Source organism: Tachysurus fulvidraco, chromosome 4 (genome assembly GCF_022655615.1).
Source record: "Tachysurus fulvidraco isolate hzauxx_2018 chromosome 4, HZAU_PFXX_2.0, whole genome shotgun sequence".
Lineage (NCBI taxonomy): Eukaryota > Metazoa > Chordata > Actinopteri > Siluriformes > Bagridae > Tachysurus > Tachysurus fulvidraco.
The window spans coordinates 1231578-1249762 of NC_062521.1; the positions used below are offsets into that span (position 1 = coordinate 1231578).

The window sequence follows — 18185 nt, forward strand, 5'->3', positions numbered from 1 at the left end:
ATATATTAGCCAAGAAAGATTATTAGTAAGAAGATCGTCTCATAGCCGAGTCTCACGTACCTCACTGATTGTACCTCACTACCTGTCTCAGGTACAGTCAGGGATTGGGGACTGGTGTTCCAGCTCGATCTGTAACAAGACAGAGTAAAAACAGTAACTAATAAAGAGCCAATGTTTACAGTCCAGTTTAATGTAAAACCTCCGAGAGATGGGAATGTAAATGATAAAAATCTGTTCATGTTCATCACACTGAACTTATAATCCTACCTTTAACGTGTTTCTCTTGGTTTTACAGATGAAATGTAAATGTAGCTAGCCTGGCGATTACGTTAGCGAAGTCGCTAGTCCATAAATCTGATGTTAGACAAGAGGAATCAAGCGAAATTTGTTGATGACCAATGATTTATTCTAATTGCTACGTTTTATATTAGCATTAGCCTGCATGTGGAGAGAAGAAAACATGAGGTCTGTCATAAGTCTGACTGAAACCACAGCCTCACAGAGATGTCAGTGTGTTAGCTCCTGAGAATCTGAAACGAAAAGTCTCTGTGAACTTCAGCTTATTCCTTGAGATAATCGTCGTAAAGTCTATAAATGTCAGTCATTTAGGATTAGCCTAAAAAAAAGTTAGATATTTGTAGATAAAACACCACCGATAGATAAACATAAATGATAGATGATCATGTTAATGTTAGCATGTTAACACATCGCTCCAGAAGCCTAGGTGTTCGAGTTAGCAGCCGACGATTAGCGTAGACATCCAGACTTTAGCTGTTCTCAGTCTTTATGTGATTAATATAAGCGATTTGTCGACACATCTGAGGTAAAGTTTTCTCCATCTGTTTCTATCTGTACATAAACAACTCGGTTGTTTCCATTTAAACCGCTAGCTTCGGTCATCGTATACTGTTTGTCAGGTGCCAAGCAACAGCGTTGTCACGAATTTAGCCACGATATAAAACATTAATTAAACTTAAACGCGGTTTTCTGACACGCGCTTAGACGAGATCAAACGCAGTGAAGTTTGAACCCTGAGCCTCTTCTCAGGATTTAAAGTGTTAACGCTGAATCGAGTGTGAAATAAAATGGCCGACATTTCATTCTAGCCCTGTTCAGCTAAAATTAGCTCTGTGGAGACAGGAGGCAGAATCGCTCAGGAGACTTGAGCTCTCTCTCTCTTTCTCTCTCTCTCTTTCTCTCCGTCATCACTGAGGCTGATTGAAACTGTCGCCACGGCAGCAGGATCTTTACTGTCCATAGCGACTGATAGCAGACGATCCAGATGGACATTCTGGTCACCGTGCTTTTGTCAGCCGTTAGCTCATGTTTGAGAGCGTAAAGTAAGCGTAGTTTTGTTAGCAGTAAATAAAACATAATAATGTTGTTATAGCAGTTAGCTGGATTAGCATCTATTTTATTACAGTAGCTAATCAGATTTATTGTGTTGTAGAAGAACACAGTGGGACAGGAGGTGTGGGTCACGTCGTCATTTCTGTAACCTGCAAACATTACAGCCTTATCAAAACACAGCTGATAACATTTTAGCAAACGTCCTTGCCAAGCTGTGTGTGTGTGTGTGACGTCGTCAGCTGTCTGTAGTAACCACATGGCAGAAGGTTTGTTATGGAAGACAAAGAAGGACAAAGGAAAAAAAAAATAAAGTGTCCAGATTACTTTAGATACAAAATGTGACTCAATGCAAATTATGTCTCAGTTGTATGGTTTTAATTGGACTCATATTCCTACAGTAAACACACAAAATTTAATTGTGTCCAATTAATGTGTGTGTGTGTGTGTGTGTGTTGGACAGTGGTGGCGCTGCTGCACTGGCGGGATGTGAGAAAGACGGCCGTGTTGTTCAGCAGTGTGTTACTGCTGCTCTTCTCTCTGACTCAGTTCAGCGTGGTGAGCGTGATGGCGTACCTCGCCCTCGCCGCTCTCTCCACCACCATCAGCTTCAGAGTGTACAAGTCCGTGCTGCAGGCCGTGCAGAAGACTGACGATGGACACCCCTTCAAGTGAGCAACTGTGTGTGTGTGTGTGTGTGTGTTAATGCACGGACTGCTTCATGTTTCATTTCTGTCTCCTCTTAATGAATCAGTTCAATAGAGTTGACTCATTCAGCTCTCAAATGACTCATAAACTGTGAAGTTTTAAGCTGTGACTAAATTTAATTCCTGAGATCATCTTGAAGATCAGCCTTGAAGAATTTGCCAGAAGATCACAGTCCCAGTCGTCTTCCTTCATCCACACCGCTGAGACACACGCGACTCACCGCTTACATCACCTCACAGCTCAGATGTTTAAAAGAGGTTACTGATGAAATGAGGTGACTCAAACGAATCCCTAATATCAGAACCCTGATATGAAACGTATATGTACACAGGACACACGACAGTCTCACAGTCAGATGAAGTTCTGAGACAGATCACTACTGAGCTCCTGAAGCGGTGTGTCCAAGCAGGTCACAAACAGGATGTTATAGAAGTCAACACGGGTCATTATCCAGGGCTTGGTCTCGGTCTCAGAGCGTCATGTTTAATGTAACATCTGGGACACGTCTCAGTGTCTCATCACCTCACAGTCCTGATTCTAACACACTCCATCACACTGACACACACAGTTAAGAACAGTGCGCTGATTATTAAAATCCCTTTGTAGGTGATGAAGTGAGCACAGTACAGCAGTGTGTGTAACACCAGCTTCATGTATTCTCTCTCATACATCTCTCATACTCTCTTGCTCGCTAACCCCTCCCTCCCTCCCCCATCCCTCTCTCTAACCCTCCCCTATCCCTCTCTCTAACCCTCCCCTATCCCTCTCTCTAACCCTCCCCTATCCCTCTCTGTCCCTCCCTCCTGCTCCCTCCCCCCTCTTCCCCCCTCTGCCTCTCTCTCTCCCCCTCCCTCTTTCCCCCTCTCTCCCTCTCCCTCTCTCACCCCATTTCTCTCTCCCTTACTCAGGGTGTATCTGGAGCAGGAGATCGCTCTCTCTCCTGAGCAGATCAGTAAATATGTGGAGAAAGTGCAGCTCTATTTGAATTACACACTGAAGGAGCTGCGGAGGCTTTTCCTCGTGCAGGACCTGATCGACTCTTTAAAGGTACGCCGGTCACATGACATGATCGACCTCCCGACCGGCCGTTTTCACCACAGCACTGTTAGGAGGTTTACTAACAACTCTCATTTTTTGTGACATCATGAAAACAGTAAATGCATAATATCGAACCCACGATTATCAGAATTAACAATTCCCTCATCATACTGATGCTTGTTCACACCCTGAGAACTTACAGGTGTGTGTGTGTAGTTCACAGTGTTGATGTGGTTGCTGACATACGTTGGCGCTCTGTTTAACGGCCTCACTCTTCTCATTCTGGGTAAGAAAACACACAATGCACCTTTACACCTTACACAACACACAACCCAGAACACTCTGAGTGAAAACACACACACTCACACACACACACACACACACACACAGTTCAGGAGCAGGCTGCTCTGACCAAACATGCACATTCTGATGACTTTAAGTGCAACAGGTCTCTCAGGTGTAATCCGTGTGTGTGTTTTCTCTCTCTCTCTCTCTCTCTCTCTCTCTCTCTCTCTCTCTCTCCTCAGCTGTGGTGTGTGTGTTCACGGTGCCGCTTGTGTACGAGAAATATAAGGTATGATATAATAAGCTTTAAGTGTCCACAGTGTCTCACTTCACCATATAGAGATTTACTGTTAAAACTAAAGAGGAGTGAGAGAGAGAGAGAGAGAGAGAGAGAGAGAGAGAGAGAGAGAGAGAGAGAGAGAGAGAGAGAACATTACATTTATATTAAGCATTTCTGTGTCTGTTTTTCTGTCTCTCCCCATTTTGGTGCCTTTCTTCATCTCTCTTTCGGTCTCTCCTTCTGTGTGTGTGTCTCTCTACAGAAACAGATAGATCAGTACCTGGGACTAGTGAGAACTCAGGTGAACTCTGTAATGGCAAAGTAAGTCAAAACTGAACACAGACACTTTGGAGTAACAAACTCAAACCTGATGTAGTCCATCAACTGAGACCTCTGTGTGTGTGTGTGTGTGTGTGTGTGTGTGTGTGTGTGTGTGTGTGTGTGTGTATGTGTGTTCTCTCTGTTGTGTTTAATGCAGACTGAGGGAGAAGGTTCCTGGAGCCAAGAGGAAGGATGAGTAAAATCCCTCCATCCAAATCCACTGTACACTCAACAAAGCCAGTACCGACTGCAGCACGGCTGCGTCCCAATCCCATTTTTAATAGACCCTTGTTGACTTCCACTTTCCCCTTTATTAGCTTATAGTGATCAGGTGGCATCAGTGCAGGCTTCATGAGAACACATTTCCCAGAACGCACTGCTGTATGAACGTCAGGTGTCGAGGCTCGGCTTTATTTCAGTAGGAGCAAGTTAGCACGAAGTGGAGGAAATCACTCGCACCACTCACTTCATGCACACTTTCTAGAGGAAGTCAACAAGGCTGTATAAAAGATGAGCTCAATAACAAACGATCACGATTATCACCTGACACCGTATCAGGATTAATGATTATTATACTACATGTATTTTAATAACGTCACATGATTAGCTCGAGCCCTTCTGATTGGACGGCGTGCTAGTCACCGAAGAACCTCGGCAGCGCCTCAAAGCTTCATCATAGCTTCGGTTATCATCGTGATATAGTTTGTGCTGATAATCTACATATGCCTAAATTATATTAAAAAAAAAACATCTAGTTTCTACATCCACGACGTGCATGACAGTATTTTGTATCGACTGTGTTAGATAGTTAAGTTACTTTCGCAAAGAAAACGAGGAAGCGACGCGATGTAATCGATCACACAAGTCATAAACCAGTAAAAACTTACAAACTGCTTTTTCTCTAACTTTGCTTCAGATTAAAAAGCATGAGTCTTTAGTAATTAATATTAAACTATCACTTTCTTTCTTTCTATTCTTTCATTCTGTATCGTTTCGGTCTAACAGTAAACACCTCACACACTCACGCCAAGCCTGCTCGGTCACCGTATAACCGCACACGTCACCGCATAACCGCACACGTCACTGCTTACACACTAAAGCATTAATATTAATATGTTCTAAATGATTTTCTCCAATGGGTGTGTGTGTGTGTGTGTGTGTGTGTGTGTTGTGTAATTTAGCTTTTGTAAAGTCAGGAGTGTGTTCAGCTCAGTGTTGTTGGATTTGAGCTCAGCATCGACTCTGTAACTGTTTGCACTCGTGTATTAATGGAACAATAATGAATAAATGTTCTCTACTGTAAAAAGGTGTGTGTTTTAGTTTGTAGGCGTCATGAGGTGAATTACCCACAGTGCACTGCAGCCTCTTTATCACACCTCCAGGGTCGGGGTTCGATTCCCGCCTCCGCCTTGTGTGTGTGGAGTTTGCATGTTCTCCCCGTGCCTCGGGGGTTTCCTCCGGGTACTCCGGTTTCCTCCCCCGGTCCAAAGACATGCATGGTAGGTTGATTGGCATCTCTGAAAAAATTGTCCGTAGTGTGTGATTGCGTGAGTGAATGAGTGTGTGTGTGCCCTGCGATGGGTTGGCACTCCGTCCAGGGTGTATCCTGCCTCGATGCCCGATGACGCCTGAGATAGGCACAGGCTCCCCGTGACCCGAGAAGTTCGGATAAGCGGTAGAAAATGAATGAATGAATGAATATGTATGTATACCTTAATAATTGTGTAAAAACGCAAAAAAAAAAAAACTGCATTTAGAAACAGTTGAGTCCCCCCCCCCGCTTCCTCACAATGGTTTGACCCACTGCCTGCTATTTCCAGTTCATCTCACCTCTGCACACACGAGTCAGGTGTGTGACTGCGGCTTATTATTATAATAATTATATCCTATAAATATATAATTATATTATTTTATTCACTTTAAATAAAGCGATTCTCTTTAATGTAGTTGATGCAGATTCATTCATAAATATTTGCGGCTGATTACCGACGTCATTTTCCATGAATCTGCTATATTAGCGATTAAAATCTTACTTATCTAGTTAACGTTAGCTTGTAACAAGAGCTTGTTGCATAGTGCACTGTAACCTTTAACCCTTTTTTAATTCCTAGTTTTTATTGTTGTGATTATTTTTCAGATAGTTTTACTTTGTTTGAAGAAAAACTTTGAAAATAACCATAATGACGCGTCTCCATGCTACAATAATAATCTTTATAAGTACAATTAGACTATTATTTGTGTCCCCCCTTCAAAAATTGCTCATGAGAAATTTAATATTTACCCCCCCCCCCCCCAACTATTAAATGAAATTTACGCCCATGGTCACTAGCACTAGTCACTAGTAACCTAGCACTAGTACTCATCGCCTCCTCCATCACTGGACCCAACAGAAACAGAAGTCACGATAAGCCCTACTACTTACACACATCTGTACATGAGACACTGCAGCAAGATTCAAAGGAAGTATATTACAAGACACTGATGGTCAATGCGTAAACTTTATTTCAACAACAACAACAACAACAGTGGGTATCTAGTGGACACGACTGCGGTCCGATATAACGTGGAAAACAAAACAAAAAAAACCCACAAAATCAAAGCACTGCTGTTATTTTACAGTAGAAATAAAAAGGTAAACGTTATTATAACAAAACTCAAATGTTCAGCAGTGTTATGGGGTGCATACGGAACAAAACACCCTTAATTCTGCCATCATCCTTCTGCACAAACTCCATCTGCTGGGACGGGTCGACCTGAAACGATTCGTTTGTCACATTTTACGGAGCTTTTTATTTAAAGTAAATAAACTCCGAGTGAATGTCGTACGGTTGTGTTACCTGGTTCCAGTGTTTGGGTTTGCCATAGAAAACAGGAGTCTGGTCTTCTCTGTGGGGAGTTTTACAGAACAGCCTGAAACACACAAACATCATCTCTTCCACAGACTTAACAATATGGACACAAAGAACACACACACGGTCCTCCCTATTTTATGTTCTATATTCTCACTGTTCTTCTCCAATACAGCAGCCTCGTGCCCCTTACTGGTGTTATTGTACTGTGATTATCACCTGACGAGTTGATCTCGAGCGTCGCCCTGCAGTGAGCAGATCCTCTCTGGGTTAAGATGGAGGAGGCCGCTCGGGCCCTCACACACCAACTGGTTTATCGTCTCTCTCAGTGCATTTATCTGAAACACACACACTTATCTACCTTCAGCATCATCAGTTATTCCCCTCTGCTTACACTACTGGAATTTGCTAATCAATTATTCTACTGAACATTCGCACATACATAGGAGTACAAACACACACACACACACCTACCTCTGCAATGTCACCAACGTCAAACTTCACATCAAAGGTCATCTCAATGTCGTGCTCTGGCAATATGGGATCATGAGTGCTGGACTTGGAGCCTAAACCACACAGAGCTCCAGTGAAGCAGGTCTGCTCCTCATCAGTGCTGCAGGGGACACACACACACACAGTCTCCCCCTGATTCCCAACACAGTTATGAATGACAGGTGTGTGTGTAGTGCAGTGAGACAGACCGAAGCTCCATGATGGGGGTGAAGAGCATGGTGACAATGGCAGGAAGGCCAGGGATGTGAGGCATCAGTGTAGTCTCTTTTAGCAAAATAGAGAAACCTGCATGCATAAACACACACACACACAACTCTATTCTGAATAGTATTTGTGTAGTTCTTATAACAATGGACACAATGCAGCTGTAATGACAAATACAAAAAAGCAGGAACCCGAGACAGACAGGTACCCGAGGCACTCAGAGAGACAGACAGGTACCCGAGGCACTCAGAGAGACAGACAGGTACCCGAGGCACTCAGAGAGACAGACAGGTACCCGAGGCACTCAGAGAGACAGACGGGTACCCGAGGCACTCAGAGAGACAGACGGGTACCCGAGGCACTCAGAGAGACAGACGGGTACCCGAGGCACTCAGAGAGACAGACGGGTACCCGAGGCACTCAGAGAGACAGACGGGTACCCGAGGCACTCAGAGAGACAGACGGGTACCCGAGGCACTCAGAGACAGACAGGTACCCGAGGCACTCAGAGAGACAGACGGGTACCCGAGGCACTCAGAGACAGACAGACAGACAGGTACCCGAGGCACTCAGAGAGACAGACAGGTACCTGAGGCACTCAGAGAGACAGACCCGGCCACCAGCATCCTGTCGTGATGGTACTGAGGATGATCGTTCACCAACACAGAGTTAATGCTGGTTCTGTCAATATTAACCGACCTTCAAACAGACAGAAAAAGTAGCATTAACCAAGCAAGGGCGTGTGTGCACGTGTGTGTGTGCGCGCACACGCACATGCGTTACCTGTAGCGTGCATTGCTGCTCATGCTGTGAAACGTGACCATATAAGGAGTGTAAGGGCCGTGAACCCGAACCTGCAGGTAAAGTAACAGCGATGTTAACTTGTATAAACTGAGAACTATTTCTTTTTGAGAACACTTTTTGCTGCGTTCCACCTTCTCGTACTCTGACCTGGTTATTATTACACACACACACACACACACACACACGTATTCTAACATGTCGGCAGCAATCTCACTCTAGCTTTATTTTGTAGATTTTGAGATACACTCATTGTAAAACTGAGCAGGTTGTTTTCAACGAGAGGCTCAAAAATCTTCCTCGGTTTGAGCAGGTTAAAGATAAGTGTTGAATTATGTGTCATATTAGTGTATGGTGTCTGCAGGAGGTTGCAGTTGTGGAACCTTGCACTTGGGGGCGCTGTAGCTGGGTTTAGAGAAGGTCAGCATCAGACGTTCAATGAGCTGCTTTTCTTCCTCTTCACGTTTTGCCACCGAGGGACCGACGGAGCTTGCAGTGAAATTTCCCGCCTTCAGGTCCCGAAACACATCTTTCAGAATCTCGTGAGAACGCTACAGGATGGACGAGAACACGACAGTAAGGCTGTCACAGATTCTCGTACAGATTTAACGTCATCGCGCGGTCGCTTTCCTGCGGTTACCTTGCTTTCGATGCTCTCGGGTGAGAGTCGAGCGTGCCCTTCTTTCACGAGCAAGTCTGCTATGCTAACATCCCCAGTTTCCATGGAGACGTGCAGATGGACACGCATAACGCCGTGCAGGATGGAGAAGAGTGTGACTATGACTGAACAGCCATGCACAAGAGTGATGAAGCGGTTTCGCGCTTGTCTGCTCCACTGGTCGCCCCGAATCATCGACTGCGCCGACGGAGCCAAACACGCCACGCTGAACTCCAGAGCCTGAGGGCACAAACACACACCTCACTACACCACCACTTATTGGATTAATTATGCAGTGTTAAAGATCAAGTGTTTAAATACAGCCTCAATTGTTTTTTGTAATATTGTAATTATTGTAAATATTGTAATAAAATTGTTTTTATTACCTGAAAGGGCAGGGCCTGCAGGTCAACAGGAAGTTCCCTCAGAGAGTTACATGGTACATAGGAGGTGTTTCCAAAGTCCACAAAAAACACCTGTACGCACACGTACACACACAGAGAGACACACACAGAGAGACACACTTAACAAACCTACTTTTTTAAAAACTACTGTATTCTGACATGGAGATGGTTCAGAAATGTGTCCTGTGATGGAAATGTTTACTAAGAAGTCAGTTGGTGTGTTTAGTTGTGACCTTCTGTGTTCAGGACTACAGACTGTTACGACCACAGATTGCTTGCTGATGCCTACAAGTGTGATACTTTCTCAAAAACTTCCACAAGTCCCTTACCTCCACATTACTTCCCATAACGTGCAGTATTTTGGCTCTGTAATATCTCTCCGGTTCAACGTGGGTGTCAACAAATGGGGCAAGACACAAAAGATTTGGATAAAGTGCCCCAGGAAGTTGGCGTAGCTCCTGCGTATTAATGGCTGCCGTCAGCTTCCGCTGTTTCTCCAGACTCGCCTCGTCAGCCTGGAAACCCCAGAAATGTCCCACTTCGATAACCTACACACACACACACACATACACTTACTGGAGCTGTTACTTTTTAAAAAAACCTATAATTTGTGCACGGACAATGAGAGAGATGAAACCGACACCTCTGTGATCTTGACAACAAAGACAGGATTAGACGGAAGTTTTTCTGGATCGATAGCGCTGCTCAGAACTCCGAGAGGGTTCATAGACTGGTTCTGAATATCCACATTCACCCTAAGAGAGAGACAGAGAGAGAGACACAGAGACAGAGAGAGAGTTAGGAGACAAACAGAGAGACAGATGGACAGAGAGAGAGAGACACAAACAGAGAGACCGAGAGAGAGAGAGACACAAACAGAGAGACCGAGAGAGAGACAGACAGACAGACAGAGAGACACAAACAGTGAGAGGCGGACAGACAGCGAGAGAGACACAGAGGGACAGACAGCGAGAGAGACAGAAACAGCAAACAGAGACAGACGGACAGAGAGAGAGAGACAGTGAGAGACAGACACACAGAGGGACAGAGAGGTGGACAGACAGCGAGAGAGACACAAACAGCAAACAGAGACAGACGGACAGAGAGAGACACACACAAACAGAGACAGACGGACAGAGAGAGACAGACCAGTGTAACTACGATAAACAAAAAGGGTATTTTATAAATGTTCCACTGTTATTTCATATTGTAACAGTTGCAGACGGCCGTCTGCTGATGCCCCTTGTGTGTACCGTGCGTATTTGAGGTGTGAGATACTCTGACCCCCTGCATGAGACTCCACCTCTTGAGCAGCATGAACATAGAGATGAAGAGGTGGTCTTTGTTGAGCGAGGAGGAGAGACAGAGAGACTTCTGGGAGAACGCCAGAAACTCGTAGTGATGAGCGGCAGAACTCTACATAGGCCCTGATACAGACATGGTTATTTTTATACACACACACATTTCTACAATCCAAACGTGGAACAAACACACACACAACTGCAGGTTTAGTAACTAGGTGCTGTTCCCAGTTATAATCAGACCATGTGGAACAAAAAGCCATGTTTTCACACACACACACAGGCGGTACCTGGAGAAGTCAAAGGTGATGGATTTGACCTGACCACACTGTCTGAAGAGAGACTGGAGCTGTTTATAGTAGAGGAAAGCAAATGGAGGAAGACTACGCACCTGAGAGAGAGAGAGAGAGAGAGAGAGAATTCATTTTATTAATAGAAAAGAACAGTGAAAACATCCCCTGGAGAAATGCAGCCTGTACTGAATACCACTACGGTGGTCCTGGGGTCGTTCCCATACAGTTCCTTAGCCGCCAGCTCCTCATCCGCATTTACCATGTAGAAGTAATTTGGGTAAAAAGCGCCTGCGATCACCACCTGAAAACAAAAGCAGAATTACTATTTAATAATAACCTACACCTTCTGGATATTTTGCAGCATGAATTTCATGCTGGTGTGTGAGTGTGTGTATGTGTGTGTGTGTGTGTGTGTGCTACCTGCAGTATGAATTTCTGCGTATGTTTGCTGGTGTAGTCTGAGGGAGGGGAAGTTTCACTGATGTGCATGTTAAACTGTGACACTCGCTTCTTCAGATCTTCAAACAACTCAGCCGCCTGTGGCACACACACACACACACACACACACCCTTAAAAACACACCTACGACTTATCATTTCTGCTGTGTGTGTGTGTGTGTGAGATGCCTGTAACCTCTCGTATGCGTTTGATCTGAATGCAGTTCTCTTTGCCCCATTCCAGCTCATCCTGAAACAAACACGTAATTTAGCAAAAAAAATAACAACAAGATTTCACTTCCTTCCTAAATCACATCCACATTTAACCATCCTTGATTTGGATATTTGTTAGAGCACTGATGCGCACACACACACACACACACACACACACACACACACACACACACACACACACACACCTTTGGGCATCTAAACTCTCCTTCGACTCTTGACGTGTACCAGGACTAAAACAAAAACACACACAATTAGCCTTTTATATTCACTGTAGGGGCACATAAAGTGAACTGGGACACAACACACACACACCCCTCCCCCCTGCAGCAATAACTGTGCACTGGTCCAAAATCACAAAGTTAATGAAAAAAAAAACCCCGTACCTTGAAAGCATAAACAAAGGCAATGGCATCACTGGGAACACCCTGAGCAAATGACAGCTTACTCCTGGACCACCACACACACACACACACACACACAACCAGCAGGATTACACACCAATCCAACAACAAAAGCATTCATAAAAGACTTAAACTCACCGGTAACCTGGAAGCTGCTGCAGGAGCGGCGTCGCAAAAAAACTCTTCAAAGAGAGAGAAGCAGCTGAGAGAGAGAGAGAGAGAGAGAGAGAGAGAGAGAGAGAGAGAGAGAGAGAAGAATGATAAAAATTGACAAACCTTTGATCAGTAATCAATTTCACTTCTGTCTTTTAAAGCTTTTACTGCAGCCCTCGTGTTTAGTTATTTTTATATTTGGTTTCCCAAAACTTGGTGATGAAAGAAAAGAATTACAGAGTTGACAGCATTAAATTATGTAAACTATGAGCTCGCTCACACACACACACACACACAATTACCTATGATGAGACATTCTTCCAGGCAGCCAAAGACATGTCCTAAGACAATGAGCTTCCCAAAGTGCAGATCCACAGGAAGGTGAGCGAGAACCCGACCCAGAAATGTTAAATCTCCATCAAACCTGTTCGTACCACTGCTTCTCACCGAGAGCGCACCCATCTACGCACACACACACACACACACACACACACACACACACACACACACACACACACACACACACACACACACACACACACACACACACTTCAGTGCTGGATGCAGAATAAGATCCAACATGACATACTGTATCAGTAATGGGCATTTAGCATGTGATGTGAGATTAGAACTCAACTCCATACACTTTGCTAAAACTGTCCACAGGGATGTTAACTTCATACCCCAGATGTCGACATAAGGTTATATCACTACACAGACTGCCCCTAGTAGCCATTTCATTACATGCTTCCCCTCACACTGTACGGTGTGTTAGTGACAGCCCGGTGAGTGTGTGTAGGTCATATGGAGGTGATTGACAGACTCCTGACCTCTTTCAGCTGTAGGATGGTCCTCTCGATGTCATCCAGGTTTGGAGGTGTGAGTGCGGTGGAGAGCAGAGAGCGAGCATCGCCCATGTTCAACAACTTCACTTTTAACACGGTATTGGCTAAAGGAGAACGCTGTGTACACACACACACACACACACACACACACACACACACACGATCATGCTGGCGTCAGTGTCGTTCTGAGAATATCTACTCAGCAGTGATGTCTTGTCGACCCCAAAAGGGTGCCAAGAGTTTGTGCAGCCAACACCATGACTTAAGTGTTGCTCATACTGTACCAGCATCTCAGGAACGGTGTACTCTGGAATCTGGCTGTCCCAAAAAGTCCTAGTGACCAAGCGATAACAAAACCCTTTCGACACACGACCTGCTCGACCTGAGAGAGAGAGAGAGAGAGAGAGAGAGAGAATGAGCGTCAGATGCGAGCCATCGGGATGAAACGTTGAATAAAATAATAATAAATAATAAACAACAATGTTTAAATTTCACCTCGCCGCTGGTTACAGTTGGTCTTAGAAGCCCAATTGAGATAAAGACACTGGTAGTTTGTCTCTTTGTCACATACCAGGTGACGCACCAAGCAGAAGTCGATCACTGTCTCACACACACAGTTAATTCCGTTAGTGAACGTGCCCTAGGTCGAGGTTAGTTTCAGTGGTATTGACACCATAAAACATCATACCACAAACACACACACACACACCGTATTTGACATCGGGGACTGTGACTGAACTCTCTGCAATGTTGGTGGACAGGATTATCTGTCAAAATCACACAACAGACCAGTAGTGAGCTTTATTTATAAAATAACAACAGAATAGGATGAAAATAAGCAGAAAAAAGAGAAACAGCACAGAGAGGGAGAGTGGAGAGAGAGAGAGAGAGAGAGAGAGAGAGAGAGAGAGAGAGAGAGAGGGGAGAGAGAGAGAGAGAGAGAGAGTGGAGAGGAGACAGAGAGAGAGGAGACAGAGAGAGAGGAGACAGAGAGGGAGGGGGAAAGAGAGCGAGTGAGAGGAGAGGAGAGGGAGAGAGGAGAGAGACAGAGACAGAGAGAGAGGGGAGAGAGAAGAGAGAGGGAGGGAGAGACAGAGAGAGGAGACAGAGAGAGAGAGAGAGGAGAGAGAGGAGAGAGAGAGAGAGAGGAGAGAGAGAGAGAGAATGTGAGTGTTACCTTCCTATACCCAGGTGCAGGTACCAAAAACACCCCATTTTGTTCCTCCAGAGTCACAGTGGAGTGAAGAGCGTAAACCTGCAGCCTGATTTCATTGAAAAATTAAAAAATAAATTGAAGAAAAAAAAAACCTATTCATTCTAGTTTTAAATCTAGTAACATGTAAAGACGGACTAAACTATTATAACTAGTGGTAATCGTGAGCCGGAGTAAATCCACGGACCTTTTGCGACCCAGTTTGGCGAGAGCTTCTTGCATGTACTGAATCTCAGCGAGTCCGGGCAGAAACACCAAAACGCTGCCTCTCTCCGGGAGAGCCGTACAACCCTCCTGCCCCACAGGACTGTCCAACACACAACACACTTATCTTCACCAGTAAACTTATCTGTGGTGACCGACACATGCGAGATTTAGATTCTTTAGTCTAAAAAAAAAAAAAAAAAAAAAAAGTTTAAAAAGCTAACAAAATGACAGCATTACAGCTACGGTGTGGATCCGTGCACCTAATAAACTCGGTCGATAACCAAGTTATTTAGCCAGGAGTAATTAAGTAGTTCAGAAAGTCCTTAAAAAGGACTAATACAAATAAACAAACAAACAAACAAATAATTTCTAATAAATGCTGACCTTTGTTCTTTAGTCTCCATTTCATCAAAGATCTGTACAAGGCCCACGGCAACGTTATACATCTCTGTTGAAATGTAGGGATCGTCATGGATGGATATGTCCACCTTAAACACACACACACACACACACACACACACACACCATGTTAAAAGCCACAGTGTTGACTAAAAGCATTACAGATGTGACAATATAGCTGTATGAAGGTATACTGTGAGATTATACCAGTACAGACAGCTACAGCGAAATGAAACAACCGGTAACTCGGACGTTTCCTCACTCACTCTGAAGGGCAGGATGGTTTTGATGTCATCCAGGTAAAACTCCTCGACCACGTATGGTGCTCCTTCCACCTCAAACACGAACGCTGGGTTTATCTGATTCCTGATGGGAGAACCGAAGTATTCGGCAAACTCTTTGCAGTTAATTGTAGCTGACATCAGGATAACCTGGGGGAGGGGGGGGGGGTGGAGACATACAATTACTAGCAGGTTAAACAGAGTTAGCCTGGCTGTGGAGGGAAAGTGTGTGTGTGTGTGTGTGTACCTTAACAAAGCGCGAGTTGGAGTGCAGCAGTTTTCTGACCACAAGCAGAAGGAAGTCCAGCTCTTCTGTTCGCTCATGCACCTGAAACACACACACACCTCATGACTACTCAGGATTGTGTGTGTGCGCGCGTACGTGCGTCTGTGCGCGTTACCTCATCTATAAAGATGTGTGTGAACTCGACAAGGCTTTTGGCTGACACAATTTTCTGCAACAGCACTCCTGTGGTCATGTAGATCAGCCGAGTGTGTTCCGTAGCCATCTTCTCCAACCCCACCTACACATGCACACACGTACATGGACACACAGACAAGATTTTACAAAAACAGAGGTAACAGAAGGGAAAGAAAACCTGAGAACAGAGAGCACAGCGTGTAGGGTCAGATTCAGAGAAAAAACAATGGAAAAAATAATAAAAAAAGAAAGTGTATTATACGACGAGTGGGTCGATTAATAAAGCTTGATGGAGGAATAAAGACAGCAGCAAGAGCAAGATAGAGAATTACAAGAGTTTGAGGTGAGGCTGTGCGTGTGTGTGTGTGTGTACCTGATACCCCACAAGGCTGCCGAGCGTACACCCGCGCTGTTGGGCAACCCAGCGTGCGATGCTGCTGGCACCAATCTTGCGTGGCTGTGTGACCACCAGGCTGCAGGTGGAACCCTTCTCCAAGTAGTAATCCAGAATGAACTGTGGAAGCTGGGTGGTTTTCCCACTGCCTGTTGCCCCCCGGATTATCACCACGGAGTTACTCTCGATCAGGGAGATCAGCTACACGCACACACACACACACACACACACACACTTCAGCAAACATTCATACTGCTTTCATCACATGCTCATCCTGTTTCCTGACTGTTGGGGCTAAGACATTAATCTTATCATGAGGATATTTTCACATAACGTACAAACTACTTCACTTAAATGTGACGTTCATGTTATAAATCACGTGCGTGTTGCACACACACACACCTCCTGCCGGTTCTTGGTGATGGGGAGCGTTGGATATTCATAGCTGGCGAGAGAACAGCAAAGGACCCCGGTGCCTACAATTTAATCTCAAGTGTCAGGTCAAGTCGATTAAACAACTGTGCATTATGACTTCCTGTTCCATAGCAATCACGGATTCATGTGTAAAATCACGCCTCACCCTTGAGGTGCTCGGACTTCCTGCTCCTCACGTCCCCTCCTTCCGATCCCTCCTTCTCTGGGATTCTGTGACTAAGACAGATCCACACACACACACACACACACACACACACACAAACACACACAGAGTTTTAACTGAAATCATGATTCCTTCATATTTTGTCTGCATTTTATACTCACTAACATTCTCACATTAAATAATAAATCTAAATTCTCTCCTTAAATCTTTTTCCAAAAATATGTTTTGTGCTTTTGGAATATTTTATGTAAACTGTGCACTTTTCACAGTGTTTATAATATAAATAATATAAAAGTATTACAGTGATGTGATATTGTAATGTTTGTGCAGCTAGACATTGTTTGGGACATTCATAAGCTCTTATTTTAAATAAAAAAAGGTGATATTTAAGTGATATTTACTTATACAGACTAGAACATTAACATGTGCTTTAAGCCTTAGATAAGCTATAATATTGACGACGCGGTGAACTGCGCATGCGCGAAGCCATTGAGCGAGCAATTAGCGTCTCTAATTAGTCAGGGAAAACTCCGCTACGTCCAAGAAAAATATTTAAAAAATTCGATATTCTCAGACTGTGGAGGTGTCGACTAGTGAACACAAATAATGAAAATAGTGAAAATAATTTCGACCAAGTTAATAATACCTACGATTAGCTGATTGCGCTGCGCATGCGTAGTCTGGACTACCGCTAGCATGTCTGAGATATTAGCTTTAACATTCAGGTCGCTGGGCTCAGAAGAGTAATAAAAGGTTGATAAAGCGTTATTAATTTGACAGAAGGTTATTTTCACCCCTTGTCCTCGTCCTCGTCCTCGTCGTGTGTTGGGTGTGTTTTCTGCTCCTCAGTGATCCTCACATTAGTGAACTGAGCTTCCAGAGTGAACCATTGTGAGATCTGATCTGCAGTCACACACTGCTTCATACTGACACACCTGTAACACACAAATACACACCTGTACACACACCTGAAACACACAAATACACACCAAAACACACAGATACACACCTGAAACACACAGATACACACCTGAGACACACAAAAACACACCTGAGAGACACAAAAACACACCTGAGAGACACAAAAACACACACACACAGATTCACACAAATACACACCTGAGACACACAAAAACACACAGATACACACCTGAAACACACAAATACACACCTGAGACACACAAAAACACACCAAAACACACAGATACACACCTGAAACACACAGATACACACCTGAGACACACAAAAACACACCTGAGACACACAAAAACACACCAAAACACACAGATACACACCTGAAACACACAAATACACACCAAAACACACAGATACACACCTGAAACACAAGTACACCGCTGAAACACACAATAAAACGGGTTCGTGTCACACAAAACAATATATTTACTTAAAACGAGGCTCTAACTGGACAAAAAAAACAAGCGTCGTCGCCGCCTCACTTCTCGGTCTCGCGCTCGCTGTGACGTCACTAACGTGTCTGTATAGAGAAGTTATAAATGTTCCCCCATCATCACTACAGAGGTCCAGGGAGTCTGTGCATTATTACAGCTTTTTATTGTTGTGATCAGACACATGCACACGT

The 18185-nt window shown here is 44.3% G+C and overlaps 2 protein-coding genes and 1 long non-coding RNA gene across 11 annotated transcripts in view; 1 reads left to right on the top strand and 2 right to left on the bottom strand.

Moving 5' to 3' along the window:
• Window positions 1-5285, top strand: part of rtn1a (reticulon 1a) — a 15850-nt gene extending 10565 nt beyond the window's left edge. For 3 of the 4 annotated variants that reach the window (XM_027168472.2, XM_047812884.1, XM_047812885.1), the window contains 6 exons: window positions 1811-2018; window positions 2964-3102; window positions 3310-3379; window positions 3621-3667; window positions 3921-3979; window positions 4137-5285. In XM_027168472.2, coding sequence (XP_027024273.2) covers window positions 1811-2018; window positions 2964-3102; window positions 3310-3379; window positions 3621-3667; window positions 3921-3979; window positions 4137-4179 — 566 coding nt within the window. In that variant the 3' untranslated portion in view covers window positions 4180-5285. Of the gene's footprint in view, window positions 1-1317; window positions 1341-1810; window positions 2019-2963; window positions 3103-3309; window positions 3380-3620; window positions 3668-3920; window positions 3980-4136 lie in introns of those variants that run through there. The other variant, XM_047812886.1, reaches the window with a different exon arrangement.
• LOC113656990 overlaps window positions 1-5468 on the bottom strand; it is an 8864-nt gene extending 3396 nt beyond the window's left edge. For both annotated transcript variants that reach the window (XR_007140476.1, XR_003444044.2), the window contains exons 1-2: window positions 5330-5468; window positions 61-129 (exon numbers count right to left, since the gene is read on the bottom strand). This is a non-coding gene — a long non-coding RNA (uncharacterized LOC113656990). The remainder of the gene's footprint in view (window positions 1-60; window positions 130-5329) is intronic.
• A 990-nt stretch (window positions 5469-6458) lies between these two features.
• Window positions 6459-18135, bottom strand: tdrd9 (tudor domain containing 9). 5 transcript variants are annotated; one of them, XM_027166539.2, is made up of 36 exons: window positions 17991-18135; window positions 17380-17520; window positions 16568-16638; window positions 16390-16463; window positions 15967-16188; window positions 15574-15696; window positions 15420-15500; window positions 15158-15322; window positions 14877-14980; window positions 14473-14592; window positions 14250-14334; window positions 13782-13839; window positions 13568-13672; window positions 13357-13454; window positions 13058-13189; window positions 12530-12689; window positions 12213-12276; window positions 12057-12120; window positions 11859-11903; window positions 11636-11689; window positions 11423-11539; window positions 11196-11303; window positions 11000-11100; window positions 10662-10835; window positions 10052-10163; window positions 9738-9956; window positions 9391-9480; window positions 8987-9244; window positions 8730-8897; window positions 8329-8399; window positions 8135-8244; window positions 7530-7626; window positions 7303-7441; window positions 7048-7166; window positions 6817-6889; window positions 6459-6732 (listed from the first exon to the last, which is right to left on the bottom strand). In XM_027166539.2, the coding sequence occupies exons 2-36, from the start codon at window positions 17508-17510 to the stop codon at window positions 6634-6636; spliced, it is 4011 nt and encodes a 1336-aa protein (XP_027022340.2). In that variant the 5' UTR covers window positions 17511-17520; window positions 17991-18135; the 3' UTR covers window positions 6459-6633. The 5 variants fall into 5 exon arrangements, with proteins under 5 accessions (XP_027022340.2, XP_047668232.1, XP_047668233.1 ...); XM_047812276.1 differs by having other exon boundaries at window positions 17380-17541; window positions 17991-18110; XM_047812277.1 differs by having other exon boundaries at window positions 6817-6865; window positions 17922-18107.
• Window positions 18136-18185: the final 50 nt, after the last annotated feature.

Coding starts and splice junctions, on each gene's coding strand:
- tdrd9 (XM_027166539.2), bottom strand. CDS start 17,510: ATGAAGCAGTGTGTGACTGCAGATCAGATCTCACAATGGTTCACTCTG. Junction 7,442..7,529: donor ACCCCCATCATGGAGCTTCG/GTCTGTCTCACT, acceptor TGTCCCCTGCAG/CACTGATGAGGAGCAGACCT. Junction 6,890..7,047: donor GCTCGAGATCAACTCGTCAG/GTGATAATCACA, acceptor TGTGTGTTTCAG/GCTGTTCTGTAAAACTCCCC.